Source organism: Gossypium hirsutum, chromosome A04, assembly GCF_007990345.1.
Source record: "Gossypium hirsutum isolate 1008001.06 chromosome A04, Gossypium_hirsutum_v2.1, whole genome shotgun sequence".
In the NCBI taxonomy this organism is placed as follows: domain Eukaryota; kingdom Viridiplantae; phylum Streptophyta; class Magnoliopsida; order Malvales; family Malvaceae; genus Gossypium; species Gossypium hirsutum.
Genome location: NC_053427.1, coordinates 9,663,466 through 9,683,924, shown reverse-complemented (window position 1 = coordinate 9,683,924; position 20,459 = coordinate 9,663,466). Strand labels below are relative to the sequence as shown.

The 20,459-nt window shown below is 32.0% G+C and overlaps 1 protein-coding gene across 1 annotated transcript; it reads left to right on the top strand.

The window, feature by feature from the left end:
• The first annotated feature begins 5,600 nt into the window (after positions 1-5,600).
• On the top strand, positions 5,601-9,960 carry LOC107949349 (serine carboxypeptidase-like 44). The gene is made up of 10 exons (XM_016884048.2): positions 5,601-5,886; positions 6,391-6,495; positions 6,751-6,843; positions 6,933-7,025; positions 7,465-7,550; positions 7,974-8,276; positions 8,444-8,577; positions 8,812-8,907; positions 9,063-9,177; positions 9,705-9,960. The coding sequence occupies exons 1-10, from the start codon at positions 5,646-5,648 to the stop codon at positions 9,840-9,842; spliced, it is 1,404 nt and encodes a 467-aa protein (XP_016739537.2). The 5' UTR covers positions 5,601-5,645; the 3' UTR covers positions 9,843-9,960.
• The last annotated feature ends 10,499 nt before the right edge of the window (positions 9,961-20,459 follow it).

Below are 20,459 nucleotides of genomic sequence, written 5' to 3'. Positions count from 1 at the left end.
CCATATGTTCAATGGCATATTCCATGACATATTTAGACATTTAAACATGCAACATTATAGCATCACTATGACCCCCTTTTTATACTAGTCCATTAGTATTCACACAACCTTATCTTTTAGCCATTCCACACCAATTTCATGGTTTACCATATTCTTTATTATCAATCCATTATGAGTGCTAAATCATGCAACCACATACAAGCAATTAAATAGTCATCCATCAAACCAACACATACACATCTTAGTATGCATGCAAAGGTAAACTTTGGGATACATCCCAATCATTAATATGGACCAAATCACATGGCTATATACAAAATAATCAATACCCAAATGAGCCATTACACTCGACTGGTTCAACATGACGCATATACACAAATAGACAAGTTTCCTATACATGCCATGACCAAAATAATTAAACCCTTTTATACCCAAAATCCTTAAAGATAGTTTGATCAAAGCTCCGACGTCCCCCGATCCTTTGAGCTAGCTTAACGTATCTAAAGAAAAGGGAAAATAGAGGAGGGTAAGCTATGAAGCTTAGTAAGTACACATACAAATAATCTACATTTTGCAACTATTGATAATCTAAGCATAATTACTTATCTATTATGATACTTTTCATCATGTCATATATATACTTACCTTTCATATTCATATGCATATAGTTATCCAAATACATATATTTTCATAATATCATCATATACTAAGTCCTCATAGGGTTTTAGTACATACTTGTGTCATCTTGCGCACATATAGCTTACTTAAATTTTACTTTCGGAATTCATATTACGTTACCCGTTGAACACTTGGAATATGATTCAGACACACGAAAGAAACGCACCAAAGTGCCTGAACGTAGCCTTGGCTACCTGGCAGAATGTGCACTGAAGTGCCTCATATCACAGAATCACATGCCACTCTCAACGGGGCTACTCAAAGAGCTAAAAGAGTATCCGAACAAAACTCAGGATACCTAGCACCCGGACCCTAACATGTATCACATATTAAATGAGCTCATAACACACATAACTATCCTAGTGACATGTCACTTGTATCCTCAACTATTCCTAGGTTCAAACAGGATTTTTCCTCACTTGCATATAGTATCTCCATCGTACTTGCTCGTAACGTCGTAAATCACGACCATAATAACATTCATGCTTTTATAACAATCAATAAGCATATAATTCATAATTAAAATAAAACATTTATCACATTATGTTAAAGCATTTAAAACATACTACCATACCGCATTATTTGCACATGTACTTACCTCGGTACAAAATATTAAAAATCGAGCCTAAACCTCGTAAACCTTATTTTTTCCCCGATCAAGGCCCGTATCTTGATTCTCTTAATCTATAATACCAAATTTAGCTCGTTTAATACATACATTACTCAAAACGACCCAAAATTTATACTTGTGTAAAATTACTATTTTACCCCTATACTTTCATATATTTGCAATTTAGTCTTTAGGCTCGGATAATACAATGTATGGGATTTCTTAGTTACACAAGCCTAACTGAACATTTTTCATGTTCATAACAGCCCACATTTTCCTTCATTTCACATTTTTCTACCCTTTTCTACAACGTTTACAAAATAGTCCTTAAAGCCCTTTTCATAAAAATCTACTTAGTAAAAGTTGTTTACCATCCTTTAAACTCTCATATCCTTCCATAAATTATCAAAACATAAGCTTCTCATGCATGGGTAAATTTCTAAACATGTACCCTAGCATGAAATATAGGTAAAAATAGAGAGAGCAAGTTACCGAAATTTTAAAAATACGAAGAACATTAAAAACGGGGCTTGGGAGCACTTATTATAGAGCTTGGAAAGCTTAAAAACCCTAGATATGGAGCACCCTAAAATTTCGGCAGGAACATGGAGAGAATGAACTGATTTTTAGCTTATTTTCCCTTTTTATTTCATTAATATACCAAATGACCAAAATGCCTCTGATACCTTTCCTTCAAATTTTTTCATAGAAGCTCATTTTTGTCCAAAAACTTAGAAATTGGGAAAATTTTCTTTAAGACCTACTAATTAATAATCCAAAGAAATTTCATACAAATTGCTCCTAAGACACAAATTTTACAACTTATTCAATTTGGTTCCTAATTTCCAATTGGACACCTTATACTTAGAATTTCTTCATGAAACTTTAACACATACATATATTCATATTCTAAACCTCATAAAAATCATAAAATCAATATTTTAACGTCAAATTTATGGTTTCAAAACCATTATTCCGACTAGGCCCTATTTTGGAATGTTACACCCACGGTCAGGTCAATCTTAGTATATAGCTTCTAGTTCGACGAGACTAGCAAAGATGCTGCCAAGCCTAGCTGAATAAGATTAAGTAAAAAGAATCTTCTAAATAAAAACAAGAATTGAATCTTGCAAATAGAATACTCCAAAAAGTGCTTCTATGATTCCAATAATCAAAACTGTCATCCATATTAACTAATGAAAGTGCCTATATATAGCTACAAATTGAATGAAAAAAAAACTCCTAATTTAATTAGAACTTTAAGTGGGCTAAGCAAGAAAAATTCTAGTTAAACTACACCTTCTTGTCGACTAAAAACGTAAAACTTCTAAACTAGCTTAAAAGACTTAAAAACATCTTAAAATTTAAATTAAATAAATGCCAAAAAATAAAAATATAATAAATACAATATGGGATTATATATAATCAAAATAAAGCTTTTAAATCGAACCCAAATTGAAACATAGAGTAAGGCCCAAAACTTGTAATTTTTGAAATAATCTCGTTTAGAATATCTTTCTAGTGCGGTCTTTGCTTAAAAGATGTAACTTGATCTCTTGAACTTGAGATCATGTGATTCAATGTGTGTTTCAAAGCTAAGAGCCTACTCTTTCATTATTTAAATGGCATCTTAACCCAAAAATGCCTGGAAGCCATACGTAAATCCATCACAAATAATCTATTTTTCGTGACTAGAAAATTGACATATTTCTAACACCCCAAACTTGGCCTAGACGTTATGGTCGTATGGCACTTGGGAAATTTGAAACTATGCTACAAGAGTAGATATTGCGGGTATACCGCTAGAATTGCAGTAAAACTGCCTGAACACACTTCATCCATCACATATTATTTCCCACCTCAATGTACATGCAAAAACATACCAACATCTCATGCTACATAAGATCATAGTGAAACAGATTTATGACATGCTTACACATGTTTCATTAAAACAAATTATGTCACATAGCCTACATGAATCAGAGTTATCCTTTACTAACATGCAAACGTTTAGATTACAGATTTTGCGGTCTTACTAGATTACTAAATGTCTACCTACCTAATTTAAAAAAACTCTCTTCTGGCCAAACGAGGCCCACAAACTACCCAAAATGGACCCACACATGTGGCACATACACCTTAATTGACTAAGTTGTGTGGCCTACATAATCGCCACATGGCCTACCACATGGTCATGTGACCACACGGTCTACCACATAGCCTACTACATGTTCGTATGACCTACACAGTCTGTCACATGGATTACCATATGGTCCTGTGACCGGCACGGTCTACCACACAACCTACCACATAGTTGTATGACCTACACGATCTGCTACACGGCCTACCACACTGTCATATGACCCACACAGTCTGCCACGCATCCTACTATATGGTCGTGTAATCCGCACAGTCTGTCACACGGCCTGCCATACGGTCGTGTGACTTACACAGTCTGTCACATGGCCTACCACACGGTCGTGTGACCCACGTGGTCTGCCATATGGCCAGTTACACGACCGTGTGATGCAGTTTGCCAACTTTGAAATTTTCACGAAATTCCAAATTTTTCATGATTATTTTTAGTGTTTTTGAGTTAGAAAGATACACCTGAACACTTCTAATATATTGGCTCAGCAGCAGCAATTTTGGAATCTACACACGAAATCCGAATCGAACCAATTAACTAATACATATACTAATATGACCTAAATAATCAGTTCTTATAAACTAAACGAAACCAACCTTTAATTTGAACATTCAAACACTTACCCTTGGAGAAGAAAAACAGGCTTTAACAACACTTAACTCCCTAGAGGATTGTTGTGCTTCTTACTATATTCCCTTATCAGTACAAGAATGTTCAAACTCAGCATTAAAACCAATTAGAAGTCCACTTAACTCCATGTGAACTAAAGAAGAAAATTACGTTACTACAACAGAATAATGACCAACACTTGCCTAGAGACGACCTAAAGGGTGACAACGCAGAAATATGGCAAAGCATAAAACGAAAGGAAAAAACCCGAGGAAGTGGTGGCAAGAGAGGAATGAAGAGGAAGGAACAGTAGAAGCAATTTTTTTATCAGCCCAAAGTTCACAGAAAACAAAAGAAAGAAGGAAGAATGTGAAGGTTTATAGGAAACAAAGAAAGATAGAAGAATGTGGAGAGAGAGGGAAATATTGGACGACAAAAATAGAGAGTATTTTTAGGGATATTTCCTTTTTTTTAAAAAAATAAACAAATAAAATAATATTCTACCCAAATCCCCCTAATATTCAATTTGTTGTTCAGAAATCTGGTCGCTAAGAATTTGAATTTTACCCATATACTATTGTTTTGGGTAGCACATCTTAAGGGAAACAAAAATTAATTTTGTTTTACACACACAAGATTCAAACATGAAAGCTAAGGATAAGCAGAAACCTTACCATTAAATCACCAAACTCATTATTGTTAACAAACTAACAAAAATAAAATATCAAAAATTAACAAAACTCAAGTGAAGGGAATCAAACACAAGACCTCTAGCACACAACCAAGGCACTTAACCACTAAATCAAATTAAATTTCTTGACATAATTAAACTCAGAAATTATAAAATTTGGGGCGTTACAACTCTTAGTTCACTAACCTAATTCTTAGTTTACTAACCCAATTTCTACTAACTCGATTTTTGGGATGTGACAATATTTATTTCCCTCAAAGAAAATATAAGCACTACAAAAAAAGGGAATATAAAATGAAAAGAGTCCTAATCAAATAAATACACCTCAAGATATATCTTATCTTTTCCAAAGGGAAAGCACAATAGGTTTAACATGAAACTCTCTTAACCCAACCCTTCTGTGGATAATACTAGCATTTTCTATTAATATATACAGGCATTGTCATTACTATAAAAAAATATTACCCTATTAAATTCAAAATTCAATATATACTTCAAATATGAAGTTTAAAAAAAGGGAAGAAATTTACATTTCATTTCATTAGTTACCTAGAATCATGTTTGTGAACGAAACTACTATTTTTTTTTAGTTTTTCATAATTAATGAATATGTTGGTGCTATATCTTATAATATATTTATATCAACTAAACCTATAATTATAAAGGTTATTCATCACACAAAAAAAAATTAGAAAAACTAACAAAACAAAATAATGCCTAAAAACAATGACAACTTGAAACCTATGTTTCACGGTTTCAAAATGTTAGCGATTAAAACAATATATTTACTTTAAAAAAGAAAAACACAATATATAAGGTAGCTCTCTCCATTAATTTTAAGCATTAAAAAGTAAAGAATTCAATAAACATTTGTTACCCTTATTTCTTTGATATTAGGATAATTTCAAATGGAATTTCGGGGAGTAATCTTTATTAGTTTTCTTTTTTTTCAACTTGGAGTTAATTCCAATGCCTTCCCAATGAATGATTTGATAAGCAAATTGCCAGGACAACCAGATGTTAATTTCAGACAATTTGTTGGATATATTGATGTGGACGAAAATGTCGTTGGTCGAAGTCTTTTTTACTATTTTGTTGAAGCTGAGAAAGATCCCCTAACTCAACCCCTCACTGTTTGGTTAACTGGAGGTTAACTTCTTTGAATTTTTTTATTGTAGTTTCTGAGGTTATGCGGATTTCCTAGTACATATCCTATATGGATAAGTTAGATAAAATTTACTATGTGCAAGTCAGAGACAAGGGGAAGCTAAGGCTTCGTCCCCATTGGTTAAAAGTTACAATTGCATTTTTAGCCTTTTCCAAAAATTTATAATTCAATTTAATCCCCTTTTGCCCCTTCAAATGGAAACATTATCACTTTTTGCCCTTGTTAGAAAGTAATGATTCAATTTAGGCCATTTCCATGCAAAGATTTTAGCTTTATCTCCATCTCTAATACAAAATTTATAGCTTGCTTTGACTTCCTCATCTGGAAAGCCATACGTTTAAATATATACTGAATACTTATCGAACTAGACTAGTCATCACGTTAGGTTGAACCATTACTCTATTTTTCTAGCTTTACTTAAGCCTAGCCGATAAGTTTGTTTGATTATTCACATATAATAAATTCTTTTGTGTAATACTATTCAGGACCAGGGTGTTCTTCCGTTGGAGATGCCTTTGGAAGTGTTGGACCTTTTATTGTTACGAAAGATGCTCATGATCTCCAAAAAAATTTATTTTCTTGGAACAAAGGTTGTCTAATTTCCTATGCTTATCTTTTATTGATATTTTATTTTTTTGTGTATATATATCGTGTTTTATAGTTATTTTTTTCATATCGATATAAATTTATCAAAAAATACTAAATGTTTTAGAACTATAAAATGTTGCAGTACGTCTAGTTTTCATTGTGTTTAAATGAATTGCATTTTGTCTTTCTTTTATATATATATATATATATATTGTATTTCTATATCTTATAAAAAAATTGTCTAATATATGTTTCAGTGTCAAATCTATTGTTTATCGACTCCCCTATTGGATCTGAATGGTCATATTCAAACACAAGTAGTGATTATAACAACGGAGATGATATCACTAGTAAGATCATAGTATATATTATTCATTATTAATTAAAATAGTTTGGATATTATACATATTGATAGTTTTCAATTGTTTGTGTCGTACAGATAAAATATTGCTTACATTTATGCAAAAATGGTATGAAAAATATCCAGTCTTCAAGTCGAAAGATCTATATCTAGCAAGATCAAGTTTTGCAGGTGAACAATTTCTTATTTCTTTTCTCTTATATGGTTCTACATCAACATATTTTTAATACACCAAAATATACTTAATGAATAACTAAATAAAATATAATGCAATATCTAGCATATAGTTTTTTTCTCTCTATATATTGTACTTTATTATTTACATACCAAGCTTGCAACATTATTATTTTTTAGATTTAAACTCAAATAATTAATCAAATTTCTTATTAAATTAATAATTTTTTAAAAATAATTTAAAAAATATAAATATTTTCATAAATTATTTTTTGTAACATACTTCTTGAATTGAATATGTCAAACTAATTATTGAATAGAAATATAGCAATCAAATGATCTTGTCTTAATACGAGTTATGGTTAAGTCTTTATGCAACAATACAAACAATATAACATGTTCATTACTATAATTAAATTTGTGGATTTTATTTGAGGACACTTCGCACCAAATCTTGCTAATGCCTTACTCGACGACAACAAGCAATCCAAGCAATCCAAATTTAACCTCAAAGGATTGATTGTAAGTAAAATTGTATCTAATTAGTCAAATTTAATTGCCACTTTAATATATATTTGCATAGAAGGATTAGTTAGAAATGTTCAGGCTTGAGTAATTTGCCTAATTCGAGAAGGCTTAGCTTTTTTAGATTGGATTAGGATATCGACTTCTATGTTTTGGATCAAATCATTATGATTTTGATTATTGTTCATTAGCTTACATCATAGACAATGAATTTTGATTTAAATCAAGCATCAACACTAACATAAAAAATTAAAATTATACTGAAATATTTTTAAGAATTTTATCAGGCCTAGATAAAATAAAAATAACATATGTTGCAGCTCAAATCTCCTGTAAACATGTTTGGTTCAATTCAATGTTAATTTAAATATTTTATTGTGAACTTGATTTTATTTTTTTAATTGTAACTATTTTGAGCAGCTGGGAAACCCAATGCTTCGTAAAAAGCTAGATGATGTTGCAAAAATTGATTTCTTTTTCTCTCGGGAGATGATAAATAGCTCGTTGTATAACGAAATCAAGAAAGAATGCAATGCCATTGATGAATATAATTACTTTTCTAGCATCAAAACCACTTGGAGCGCAAAATGCAAAAACCTTGTATTTGAGGCTGATTTGGCTGCTTTCAAGACCGATGCTCATAATTACTCCCCACAGAAGCTATTTGATGTCTTTCGTCCTCCTTGTGCTGAAACTGAGCAAGATTTGAACTTAGGAAAACAGGTTTTCATTTATTTCTTTACATTCCTCTTACTTTACTTCAATTCGAAACTACAAATAACATATGTTCGTATAGAATCGAATCAACTGATCAACCGAGTAGAACTAATTTGTGTTATTTTTCTTTTATTGGTCATATCAAAAGCGTAAAACTTTATTTTCTGATCCAGGTTCCTATAGTTAGCACAGAAGTAGACATGTGTCATCCATTAAGGGTGCAATTTTACTTTAATCTCCCGGAAGTTCAAAAAGCTTTCCATGGGAATCAAACAAACTTGCCATATAGATGGAAGGGTTGTTTCACGTAAGTTCTCCCTTAAAATTTGAAAATAATTTATGTTTTTTTTATATGTTCATATAATTACTTTTTAGAAATTATTTTAAATTCAAGTTTTAAGACTCGTTGTCAATTTTTCTATCTCCATATTGTCACCTCTTGTTTAGGTAAAATAAATAATTTACTTATTTATTGAGGTGAATATTGTGTAAAAATTGTTAAACTTAAAATTTTTATTATATGTCACTCTTATTTATTTAGAGCTAATTTTAAATACAACGAAGCTGATAAGGACCTTGACATGCTTCCTGCGCTTAAAAACCCTCTTCAAAAATCCGTTCCTATTACTATATTCAGGTTGGTATTGTATTTGTAAGCCATACTTTTTTCCAATACTTTCTTGAAATAAGTTAAATAAGTATGAAAAATCAAAGTGAACAATTTTGAAAAGAAATTATCTCATGCCATTTGACTGATATTTTTATTTTATTAATATGATTACAATGTTATAGTGGAGATCAAGATGGTATAATACCGATAGACCGAACCTTACAACATTTGGAAAAGTTGGCTGAGGAGTTAAACATCAAGTTAACAAAAGAGGAAACATGGAGTTTTGGAACAAAGGTTTTATGTTTACACATTTAATTATATATATTAGCTTTATTTTATATTGTGATTAGATATATTTAAGCATCAAATTTTTCGTCTGATATGATTACCAATTTGAATTTAAACTTGAACAAGAAATTTTAAGTGTTGGCTTCATTAGCTTGATTAGCGCATTCAAGGCAAGCTCACACTACTTACCTAGTTCAATGGGCTTGACCAATATGTGCTAGGCCGTGAACAAGATTTTTCACAAATTTTGGACAACTCATCCTGATTTTTATTTAAACATGAAATTATTATGTAAACATATTTTATATTTACTAAATAGTTAGTCGAGCCAATAGGTTGGCTCGAGCTAAGATGTAGTAATTGAATTTTTTTTTAAACTTAATCATAAAAAAGTAAATATATTAGAAGAAAATAATTTTGCACCATTTCATATATATTGAACAATGAAATGGGTTTTTTTTTTGGATATAACATTATTTATATTTATAAATTTATTTTTTAATACAATAAAATTAATTATAAATCTTTAATAGGAAGGAGGGTTGAAGTATGAATTTGGAGATTTACTAAGATTCTTGACGGTGAAGGGAGGTAATCATCATGTTACATCTTCTCGACCATCACAAGCTTTTTCTATTTTCTCAAATTTCACAATTAATTGGATGCATTGAGGATTGGTGATGAAACTTAGTGAGCACACAATCATTCACTATAATAAGACTTGTTGTTGTAATAATTTATTGTGATGATATGTATTATTTTATGATGCATGGACATCATAAATTTTTATATTATGCAATAATATAATTAGTTAAATCATCTAATATCTAACAAATAATTATTATTTTAATAAAATCATGCAATTTTCATACATGAAATTGACAAATAAAGAGAACTCTTAATAGAAAAACCCAATATGCGTAACAATTTTTTATTGATCCATTTGAAGCAAGATTTTGTTTTCTAATGTTAGGGTTTGCTTGAACCTTTTCAAACACCTTTTATAATATTGTTATATGCATTTTATATGTTTGAATATATTAGATACATACTCTAAAACAATGTCAATAGTAATATATTATATTTGCTTGATCATAAGTGTATTATATAAATAATTAAGAAAAAAGATGGAGCAATACATTTGCGTAGTGCTTATTATAAAAGATTATCACAATATGTACACAAAACCCTTTTTCCTTTAACTCTCCTACAAAAGAAAACTTAACCTTAGATTTGCATTCATGTGTGATTGGCGACCACCTTCTCCCTTCTATTACTTCCCTCTTTATTTTACTTTTTTCGATTTCCTTCAATACCCTTTGTCTTTGAAAAATATAAAAGCCTCCCTTGGGGTGGTTTTAGAGCAACAATTTCGGGAAGCAACACGATTGAGCTTCTTTCATAGCTAGTGTCTCATCTCCTGCATTAAGGTTCTTGTTTTCATTACAAATTTGGCATTGTTGTGGAAACATCATAGAACAAGATGAGTGTGCTTTTATGGCACATTGGGGTGGACAACAAATGGCTTTCAAGTTTGTTTTGTCTTGGCCTTTCTTTATCCTAGTTCTTTTGTTCGACTCTAGTGTCTCTGTGATTCCCTTGCCTTTTAAATTTCAATTTTTCTTTAGCCATTGGGTTGTAGTCAAGAAATACAATCATGTTGCATGTAGAGAAAGGCTTGTGAACCAATTCTACTTTCAATAAATTAGTAAAGGAAAACCTATGTTTCCTAGTCTTTGCAGGCCTTATTCCAAGAGTTATTTTGTTCGATTTTCTATGCATTCTAGCACCTTTTTATATTGCCCTGTATTGGCAAATGCTTATGCAACAATTTTCACTTTAATGAAAGTTTCTTTTCGTTTGTTAAAATTAAGCTATTTCCGAATCCATGTAATTAAACAAATAACAAAATATGTCAATAACTTCATTTCTCCAATCAATTACGCTCCCTTCTTTTATCTTGATTTGTCAATAGCTCAACTTCCCATCTCTTGCTCAAAGCTTAAATACTTTTTCTTTTACCAACTTCTCTAGATCAAGGAGTCAGTATCATACTAGTGGATGCAAAGTTTTTGTTTTGGTAATCATACTAGTGTATTTTATGTTTTGTTTCAGGCCTATTGTTGTTTATTAAATATATTTTCCCGTTAATATATAGTCTAATTCTTAGTTTCCTGATAAAATATATTATATATGCAAATATACCATAACAATATACATTTGAACAATTTATTGAAAAATATATTTTTAAAAAAATATTAATTGCATCCAATGATTATATTTTATTTCTAAATGCAACTATAAAATAAAATTCTTACTTTTTAAGAGAAAATAGTGTAAATTTTTATTGGAAGTGTAAAAATCTTATGCCAATTGGTATGAGCTAAGATAAGCCGAAATAAACTGAAACACAACCAAAACAAACCAAAATTTGGTCCAAACAAAAAGAACTGATCCAAGATAAATTACAATTAAAATAACAAGAGTTTTGAAATTAAAATTTTAAAATAAAACTACTAAAAGAAATATCGCAAAAAAATTTGTGAAATCAATACCATTAGAATCTAGTGAAAGGTGAAATCTCAATTTTGATTCACTAGTTTAGTCAACAACGCAAAGATAAATTTCAATATTCTTTAATGAATTTGTTATAGTAACCAACAAAAATCCAAGCAACAAGTCTCCCTTAAAAGAAGTTCATTGAAATTATTTCACTTATTAACAAATAACCTTAAAGTTATGTACCTAAGATTTATTTTGTTAGTGTCAACAGAATTTAAAGAATCCCAATTCTTGCCAACTAGCACACATGAGCGGGGTTTACTTAGATTGTATTACATATCCACGAAACATGAATTACCTGCATAGCTTATACTCAATCATGTTGTTCATCACAAGTTTAAACTAATTAAATAATGATATATTTAAGAATTGTAATTGATATGAAAAATTTATAAGCTATTAAGTATGATATCTACAGTCAACAAATCTACATATTAGTGATTAATGCATAAGGTACATAAATGTCAAAGAACAAAGAAGTAGGAAAATCAATTAGATTTCACAAACTGGAAGAATAAAAAATTTGAAATTCATAAACTAGAATGAAGAGTGATATTAGGGTAGCATTCACGAAGGCCCAAAAGTCCTAAGATGATTAGAAGTTGTTTCCAGATTTACTGGACTCATTTTTTATTCAGGAGGCTCAAAATTGATTCTAACGGTTTCCGGGGAAGCAAATAACGGAGTTTTATGCCTAGAATAACAAATGAAAAAAGGTGAATCAATACCAATAATCAAAGCAAAGAAAAGACTAAGAATTTAACACATATACCCGGCATAGTCACTGAACTTGAATATTAGGATGTCACACCATCATTACACATCACACTCATTAAAATTGATCTCATTATTAAGCAAACACCTTCCATTTTAGCACTTGTAAGAATTTTTAAGTCATACATATTTTGAATATCATTAAAACATGCTAAAAATTCATCATGCGAACATAAAACGAGAATTAGATATGCTTTTAAACCACTAAACAAAAATTCTGAATTATTCACATAGGTAACGATACTGAATCAAAGGAACTGGTATTTCTCTCAAATGGTATTGATACTACTTGGAAAATCGATACCAAAACAACATTTTGTTCCTCATTTAAAATCAAAATCTTAGAAATTATCTGTACCTTTCATAAAGTATCGATTACTTTACCCCGAGTATCGATACTCGTCATATGGTATCGATACCAAATTACGTTACTGACTTCCTGCACTTACAAAAATCATGAAGGTATCATTTTTAAAACCTGAATATCAATACCTCTGCGCCAGGCAGCAAAAATATAGCATAATAAGGCATATAATTCATTCTAACCATAAACTAAGCAACTTATAACTAATACATCATCAACCATCGTCAAAATGTCCATAATAGCAGTTCATAACATCATAAATATGGTTAAACAAGAAATCAAAATATCCAGACCAGTGTCCATAAAATTTAAAGCAATAAAGTCATGAAGACATTCTAAATATCATGGCAAAAACTAGCAAAAAGTCTATCACATTGCCTTTATTTCCCCAAAACATAAATGAATAAATAAGCACCTACAAAATAATGCTAAAGTATTGCTTGGATCACTCCATCTAAACCACATCGCTCACACTGAAACACAACAAATCTACAATGGTTTTAAAAAGGAGTGGGTGAGCTTAACAAGCTCAAGGAATGATCAGAATAACTACCATACAAACATGTCATCATGCATTAATGACGCAACCCTTAGCACATTTACAACATTTTCAACTTTAGTGTTGTAACATCCCAAGCCTGGCCTAAACGATATGGTCGAATCTGGTGATGTCACAAGGAATGGGTTTTGAAAATGTAGTTATCACGATAAAGCCTCTTAGTTATCAATTTCATATTTGCTTAGAACCATCGTCAAATCATTATTTACATAGTTAACTTGCCTTAAAAAACGTGTTTTACAGCGGAAGCTTACGAAAAACCATTGAATTTTTAAAACTCAATTTGTTTTTGGAATCGTGAGTTCATAAAATATTTTGTCATAGCATACAGATAATAAACAAATAAAAACCACAGTTAAAAATCATAAAGTCCAGAAATTACAAACTCTCAAAATTTAAACCAAAATATTAAAATAAACTATATGAACTAAGTTTTAACAATTTACAGTAAAGTGGTCACCACTGAGTCTTTTCTGCACCAATCCGCCTAAGTCTATGGATTGCCTGAACAGAAACAAACAACAGAGGTGAGTTTACGTAAACTTAGTGTGTAACCCACAGAAATAAGCATGTAAGCATATATTCAACATACACATAACCAGAAACAGATATAGATGCGGACTTATGCCCTTTTCAGATACAGTAACAAAATCAAATGCAGATACAGATATATAAAATCTAACCCTCATCCTCTACACACCATCTCTGACCATCCCATCACACCATTTGGGGTTAAAAACACCCACCTATCCCTACACACCATGTCGTGTCAATAAGGCACATATCAGATGTAACACCCTAAACCCGGCCTAGACATTATGGCTGAATCTGGCAATGTCACTTTGAAGTGTTTTTCGTAAATCATGATCTCGTTTGAAAAGCCCAATGTTTATTTAGCCTCTTTGTGTGATCTAAAAGATGATTTAAAACTTGCGTCATTATCAAAAGTATTTACTTTAAAACGTTATTAATTTCAAAATATCATTTTATAGCGGAAACTTTTTAAAATAGTTGCGTACGTGCGTTTACTTTGTAAAAAACATTGTTTCTTTCGAAAACTCGAGTTTCCTAACACTAACAGTTATAAAGTAAAGCAAATAAAAATCCTAAATTAAAGTTAAAATCCATAAAGGCCTTATTACAGTAAAAAAAACAAATTAAAATACTTATAATTTAAAAGTCAAAAGTAGAAGCATGCGCAGTTGTGTGGCCACCTTTGAGTCCCTCGTAGCACCTATCTGCCTAAAGATTACCTGCGCAGATAAACAAAAGGGTGAGTTTATGAAAACTCAGTGTGTAATCCCTTAATAAACAAACAGTTAAACATACAGTGAGCAAAATACAGTCTGGGCCGAAGCCCAGATCAGTAACAATTCAGTTTCAGTTAGGGCCTTAACCCAATACAGTAATAGTGGCAAAATTAGTTTGGGCTTTAGCTCATCTTAATACAGAAACAGTCATATGTTTGGGCCTTAACCCTTTGTAGTAACAGTAAATAGTATGCAAGTCCTACCCATCCAGCCTCTACACTCCATCTTTGTCCAGCCCTGCACACCATGTGGGATAAAATCAACCCACCCATCCCTACACACTAAAAATATAGCACCAGTTGAGTCTATATTTTGGAAATTTTGTATAAGCAAATTGATCTGGTTCAATGGTTAAGTGTTTTAGTTTTGAATACGAGGTTTTAGGTTCGAATCCTATTTCTTGAAATTTTTCTATTTTTAATTAAAATCCTATCTTTGGACATGTGAGAGTTATAAGTTAATTTCGATCAATTGATGGCAACAATGAGCCTAGTGATTCAATAGTTAAGCTTCTGTGTACTCTTTGGTCATGTCTTCAAATCCCTATGAAAGAAATAGGGAAATGTTTTATTTTGAATTACTCATTATGGTAGTTATTTTTTTAGTTAATTAAACTTCCCAGAAACCTCTTGTGTGGTTTCACATTTTTTTTATTCTTTTCTTTCTTTCTTCTTCCATGTCTTTTCTGCCATTCCTCATATGTTTTTTATTTTTCTTCGTTTTGATTTCTTCTCTTCAAATTACATTTCATTTTGCTTTGTTACTCCAAATTGATTCTGTACGGGGTCTAACTTCTCTTGCCTAGTTCAATTCGATTGCTGGTAAGTTTCGATTTAAGATTTTGTGTTAAAAGTTCTTCGATATAACTTCAGTTTTGGACATTAATATTAGTGATTTGTTTATGAATAAGTCATTTAATTTCTCGCTATAATGTCATTTTAGGGACGAGAATTCATCCTTGTTGCTTTTGCATCGAATCCGTAACAGGTGGATAACAAAAATCTAAATTTCTGCAATTTATGAACATAAAAAAACATGGTCTTCGTCGCCACACGGTCATGTGTTAGGCCGTGTGGTAGACCGTGTAAGGCACTGTTTAGGGTCACACTGGCTAAGTGTAACACCCAAACCCGGCCTAGACATTATGGCCGAATCCGAAAGTGTCACATGAAAAAAGGGTTGAAAAACCATTATCGTTAAGTTAAAACCTTTCCAGTTCATTAGCCTTTAGAGTTATTATTATTTTTAAAGCTTTTAAACATTTATAGGTAAAACGTGTTTGTAGTGAAAGCTTGTAAAACATTGTGTTCAGAAAATCCATTCAAGCTTTTAAAAAACCATCATTGTGTTAAATACGTAAAAACCAAAATCCCAAAACCAACGTCAAAGTTTTAAAAGAGTCCAGAGTCCCAGAAAATACAACTTCAATGCCAAACTTAATAACCTAAAAACAAAATAAAGCAGTAAAATAGGTGGTCACCATCGAGTCCTCTGTTGTACCGATCAGCCTAAGACAGTGGGTTACCTTACAAACAAACAGAAAAAGGGGTGAGTTTACGTAAACTCAGTGTGTAACCCAGCAGAGTTAAGCATGTATGCATACAAAATATCACAAATCAGACAGATTCATAATCGGGCCTTAGCCTATGTCAGATATAGATGCAGACTTGGGCCTAAGCCCATTTCAGATACATATACAGTTACAGATATGCAAATCAGATAACAGAATCATATCCCCATCCTCTACACACCATCTTTGACCATCCCTACACACCATGTGGGGTTTAAAACGCTCATCCAACCCTACATACCATGCTGCACCAATGCGGGACATATTAGACATAATGTAGCCATGCTGCCAGATTTTAGGCATAATCTGCCTTTCAGAACACTTCCTCCAATATATATATCATCTCACCCCAATCACAATACAGAACAGAACATGCATACAGAATTACAGGTAATACATGCTTATAAAAACATATAGTAGACATAGATGGTACAGACATTCTCAGATCAGTATAACAGTCTAGCAAAACACATAATTTTAGGGTTAGTAAGCCTTTACCGACCCTATAGTAGGTCCACAGTCGATTAGGATGACCTGAGCGACCCTACAAAAAATTTTAGTGTAATGGGCTCACATGCCCGTGTGGGCCCACACTCCCAAATTGGCCTTACTCGTGTGGATCACACGGCCTGGACCAGATATCACACGCCCATGTGACGTGCTCGTGTGGGCCCACACACCCAATTTAGCCTAATCTGTGTGGCTCACACGGCCATGTCTTGCGTACGGCCTGGCCTTCGTCGATTACACGGCTGTGTTGTCGCATACGGCCTACCACACGACCATGTGGCTTCGACAATAAGGTTTTTAGCTTTTGTCGAAAACTCGTCTTCTTGCATTTCGGGTACACACTTGGTACTGTTCCGATGCAAAAGCACTCCCAAGACACCAGCGCCTAAAAATTGAAACCCAATGCTCTATTAGCAATGATTTACCAATACTACGAACCTAAAATTGAGCAACATTCAGAACTTACCATCGCAAAGACGTTTACACACGAAAGCTAAACCATCGAATCGAAAACCTCAGACTTACCGTCTTTACGTACACAACAATTTGTAGAATTCAAATTCCTATCATAACTGCTATGCTACTACTGCAAAATAACATAGAAAGCTTACCGAACCTGCGTGGATAACAATAGAATGAACAAAGGAATTTGTAATATCTCGAATTAGGGCTTAATCAAAATAGTGGTTTCGTGACCACAAATTCGAGATAGAAATAATTATTTTATAATTATTTTGTGGTTTATGGTATGATTGCATGATTGTGTGAAAATTTCATGAAGAAATTCTATGCATAAAGTGCTTAATTTGAAGTTAGGGACTAAATTCAATAAGTTGCAAAACTTGTATTCTAGAAGTTTTTAGTATGAAATTGCTTTGGAATGTTATTGAGGAGGTCTTAAATAGGAATTTGGCCAATTTCTAAGTTTATGGACAAAAATTGGACATGGATGGAATTTTTTGAAAGTTTAGTAAGGAAGGGCATTTTGGTCATTTGGATATTAAATGAAATAAAATGGGAAAAATAACACAAAAATGGACATCTTCTCAATTAGTTGCTGCTGAATTTTTCTCTCCACCATAGCTAGGGTTTCAACACTTTTAAGCCTTGATTGTAAGTGATTTCTATGCCCGTTTTTAATGTTCTTTACATTTTTGGAATCCTAGTAGCTCGAATTAACTTATGCTAGCAATAATTCAACCTAGGGTTCATATTTGGAAAAATTCCCATAGGTGAAATTTGTGTATTTTGGTGTTTTATGATAGAATATGAGGTTTTAAATTATGTTAGACAACTTGTGCTACTCGGTTTTGAGTGAAAACGAGTAAAGGGGCTTAATCGGTAAAAATACCTAATAGTCATAAGTACATGTTAGAGTGAGAATTTGATGTTGCCATAGAAGGAAAAAATGATCAGCATGTCATAAAACATAAGAATAAGGGATGAAGTTTAATTCCCGAGCCTAGGGGCAAAAGTGTAATTATGTAAAAGTTTAGGGGCAAAATGTTAATTTTGCCAAAGCTCGTATTAGGGACTGTTTTGATGAATGTATGTATTAAATAAATTAATTTGGTATTATAGATCAAGAGAAACGAGATTCAAGTCGCGATCGAGGAAAAAATAAAGTTTACGAGGAATAGGCTCGATTGCTAATATTTTGTATTGAGGTAAGTTCATGTGTAAATAAGGTAACATAATTTTTATTTTAAGTGTTTTAATGTTATTTATATGATATGATACTTATTATCATGAAATATTATGTTTTGTGAATTATTATTTGGTGATATGCAAATTATGTGAACAACTTGATAAGTATAAGATGCTAGCAATTATCGGTTGCTACATTTCAAAGAAGGCGATCAAAATGTATAATTGAGAAGAATCCCGTTTGGACCTTGGGAATAGATTAAGGTAAAAGTGACATGTCACTAGGATGGTTGAGTTTCGAACTCGTTGAGTTGAGTCCGAGTTCGTGAGATATAACTAGGCATCCGAGCTCGTTGTGTTTGAGTCCGAGTTCACTTATGGATGCGAACGCCCTAGCTCGTTGAGTTGAGTCCAAGTTCGCTTATGGGCGGGTTACATGGTAGCTTGGCTACATAGATTTCAAAAGCTAATGAACTTGTTTAGCTATGAGTATAGCACTTACGTGCATATTATCCGCGTATCCAAAATCATATTCCGATGTGTTCAACGGGAGAACTCTAATGGAATAAGGAGAATGCCTAAAACGAAGGTGACATGTTGGTAAGTGTGGTGAATGAGAAAATTTGACAAGTATGCGTTTAAACCTTCGGGTTGAGAACTTGGTATGATGAAATCGTAGTAAGATATTAAATGCAAATGTAACATTAATGTCTTGGTGTTGTTTATGCAAATAATGTTTATGTTGAATGGCATGATCATGTTACTTGTTATTTACATGTGAACTTACTAAGCATTTATGCTTACTCCCTCCTTTTCATTCATTGTAGTTTTGACAAGACGGCTTGAGAATCGGGATAGGTCGAAGGCTCGCTCACACTATCCGAATATCTAAATTGGTAAAATGGCTTGTATATTTGAATGTGGCATGTATAGCACTATACTCACTTTGTGTAAATGATCTTATAATATGGTTATGGTTTGGTAAGAAAAGGGTTTGTAAATGATTAGCCATTGGAATGGCCAATCTAAATCATATTTGATGTTATGTATGTTTAAAATGCTATTTAGTCCATGAAAATCTATAGCAAGGTAAAATTTACCACAAAACAGAATTTGACAGCAGCAGTGATGTAAATTTGAAAAATCACTAAAAATAGTAGAAATGGAATTATATGATGGATAAGTTATGAAATCGAAGCTTACTATGTCTATTTTCATATGGAAGAAAAAAATAGGTAAATGAGCTATATTTTATGAGATATTTAAGTTTTTGTGAAACAGGGCCAGAGCGATTTCTGAATCCCCTATTCTGAATTTAAAAATTCCCCATAAATTTTAAAAAAATAATTAGAAGTCATATTTTATATTTACAGATTTCTTATTGAGTCTAGTTTTATTAGAATCAAACGGTATAGTCATTGAAACTCTGTACAGGGAGATATCTGATTCATAATACACAGGGGTCATAGTAGTCAAACCCTGACACAGGGAAAACTTTAACTAATAAACTGTACTAATTGGCCCAACCAAAAATTCTATAAAAAAATTAGTAGATAGATATATGAGTCTAGTTTCAGGGAAAATTTACGGAATTGAATTTCGAGTTTTGGAACTCGAGATATGAATTTTTAAGAGACTGTGATACAGTTTGCCAGCTTGTCTAGAAATTCTAAAATGAATCGTATGAATTGTTTAATTTATGAATTAAGTTTAGTAACACCTCAAGCTCGACTCTGGCGACGGTCTCGGGAATAAGGGCGTTACAGAATTGAACAAAACAAAGAAACAAAATTCAGGCTAGAGAAAGAGAGGAACAAAAATAAAATCGACAGGAACTTTGAAGAGAAGCAGAAACCGATGCTAGTTCCAATAGAGGAGAGAAAGAAACTGATAAAAATTGAACAAGAAGAAAATAAAAGATAAGTTATCAAAATCCTTTATTTTCCTCCCACTCATCCACCACCCCCTACTTCCTCAGAATTTTAATTCAAC

Bases quoted from the DNA above. Each gene is read 5' to 3' on its own strand.
- LOC107949349 (XM_016884048.2), top strand. From the start codon at position 5,646: ATGGAATTTCGGGGAGTAATCTTTATTAGTTTTCTTTTTTTTCAACTT. The intron at 5,887-6,390 runs GTTAACTTCTTT...AATACTATTCAG, and splicing joins CACTGTTTGGTTAACTGGAG to GACCAGGGTGTTCTTCCGTT. The intron at 8,578-8,811 runs GTAAGTTCTCCC...TTATTTATTTAG, and splicing joins AGATGGAAGGGTTGTTTCAC to AGCTAATTTTAAATACAACG.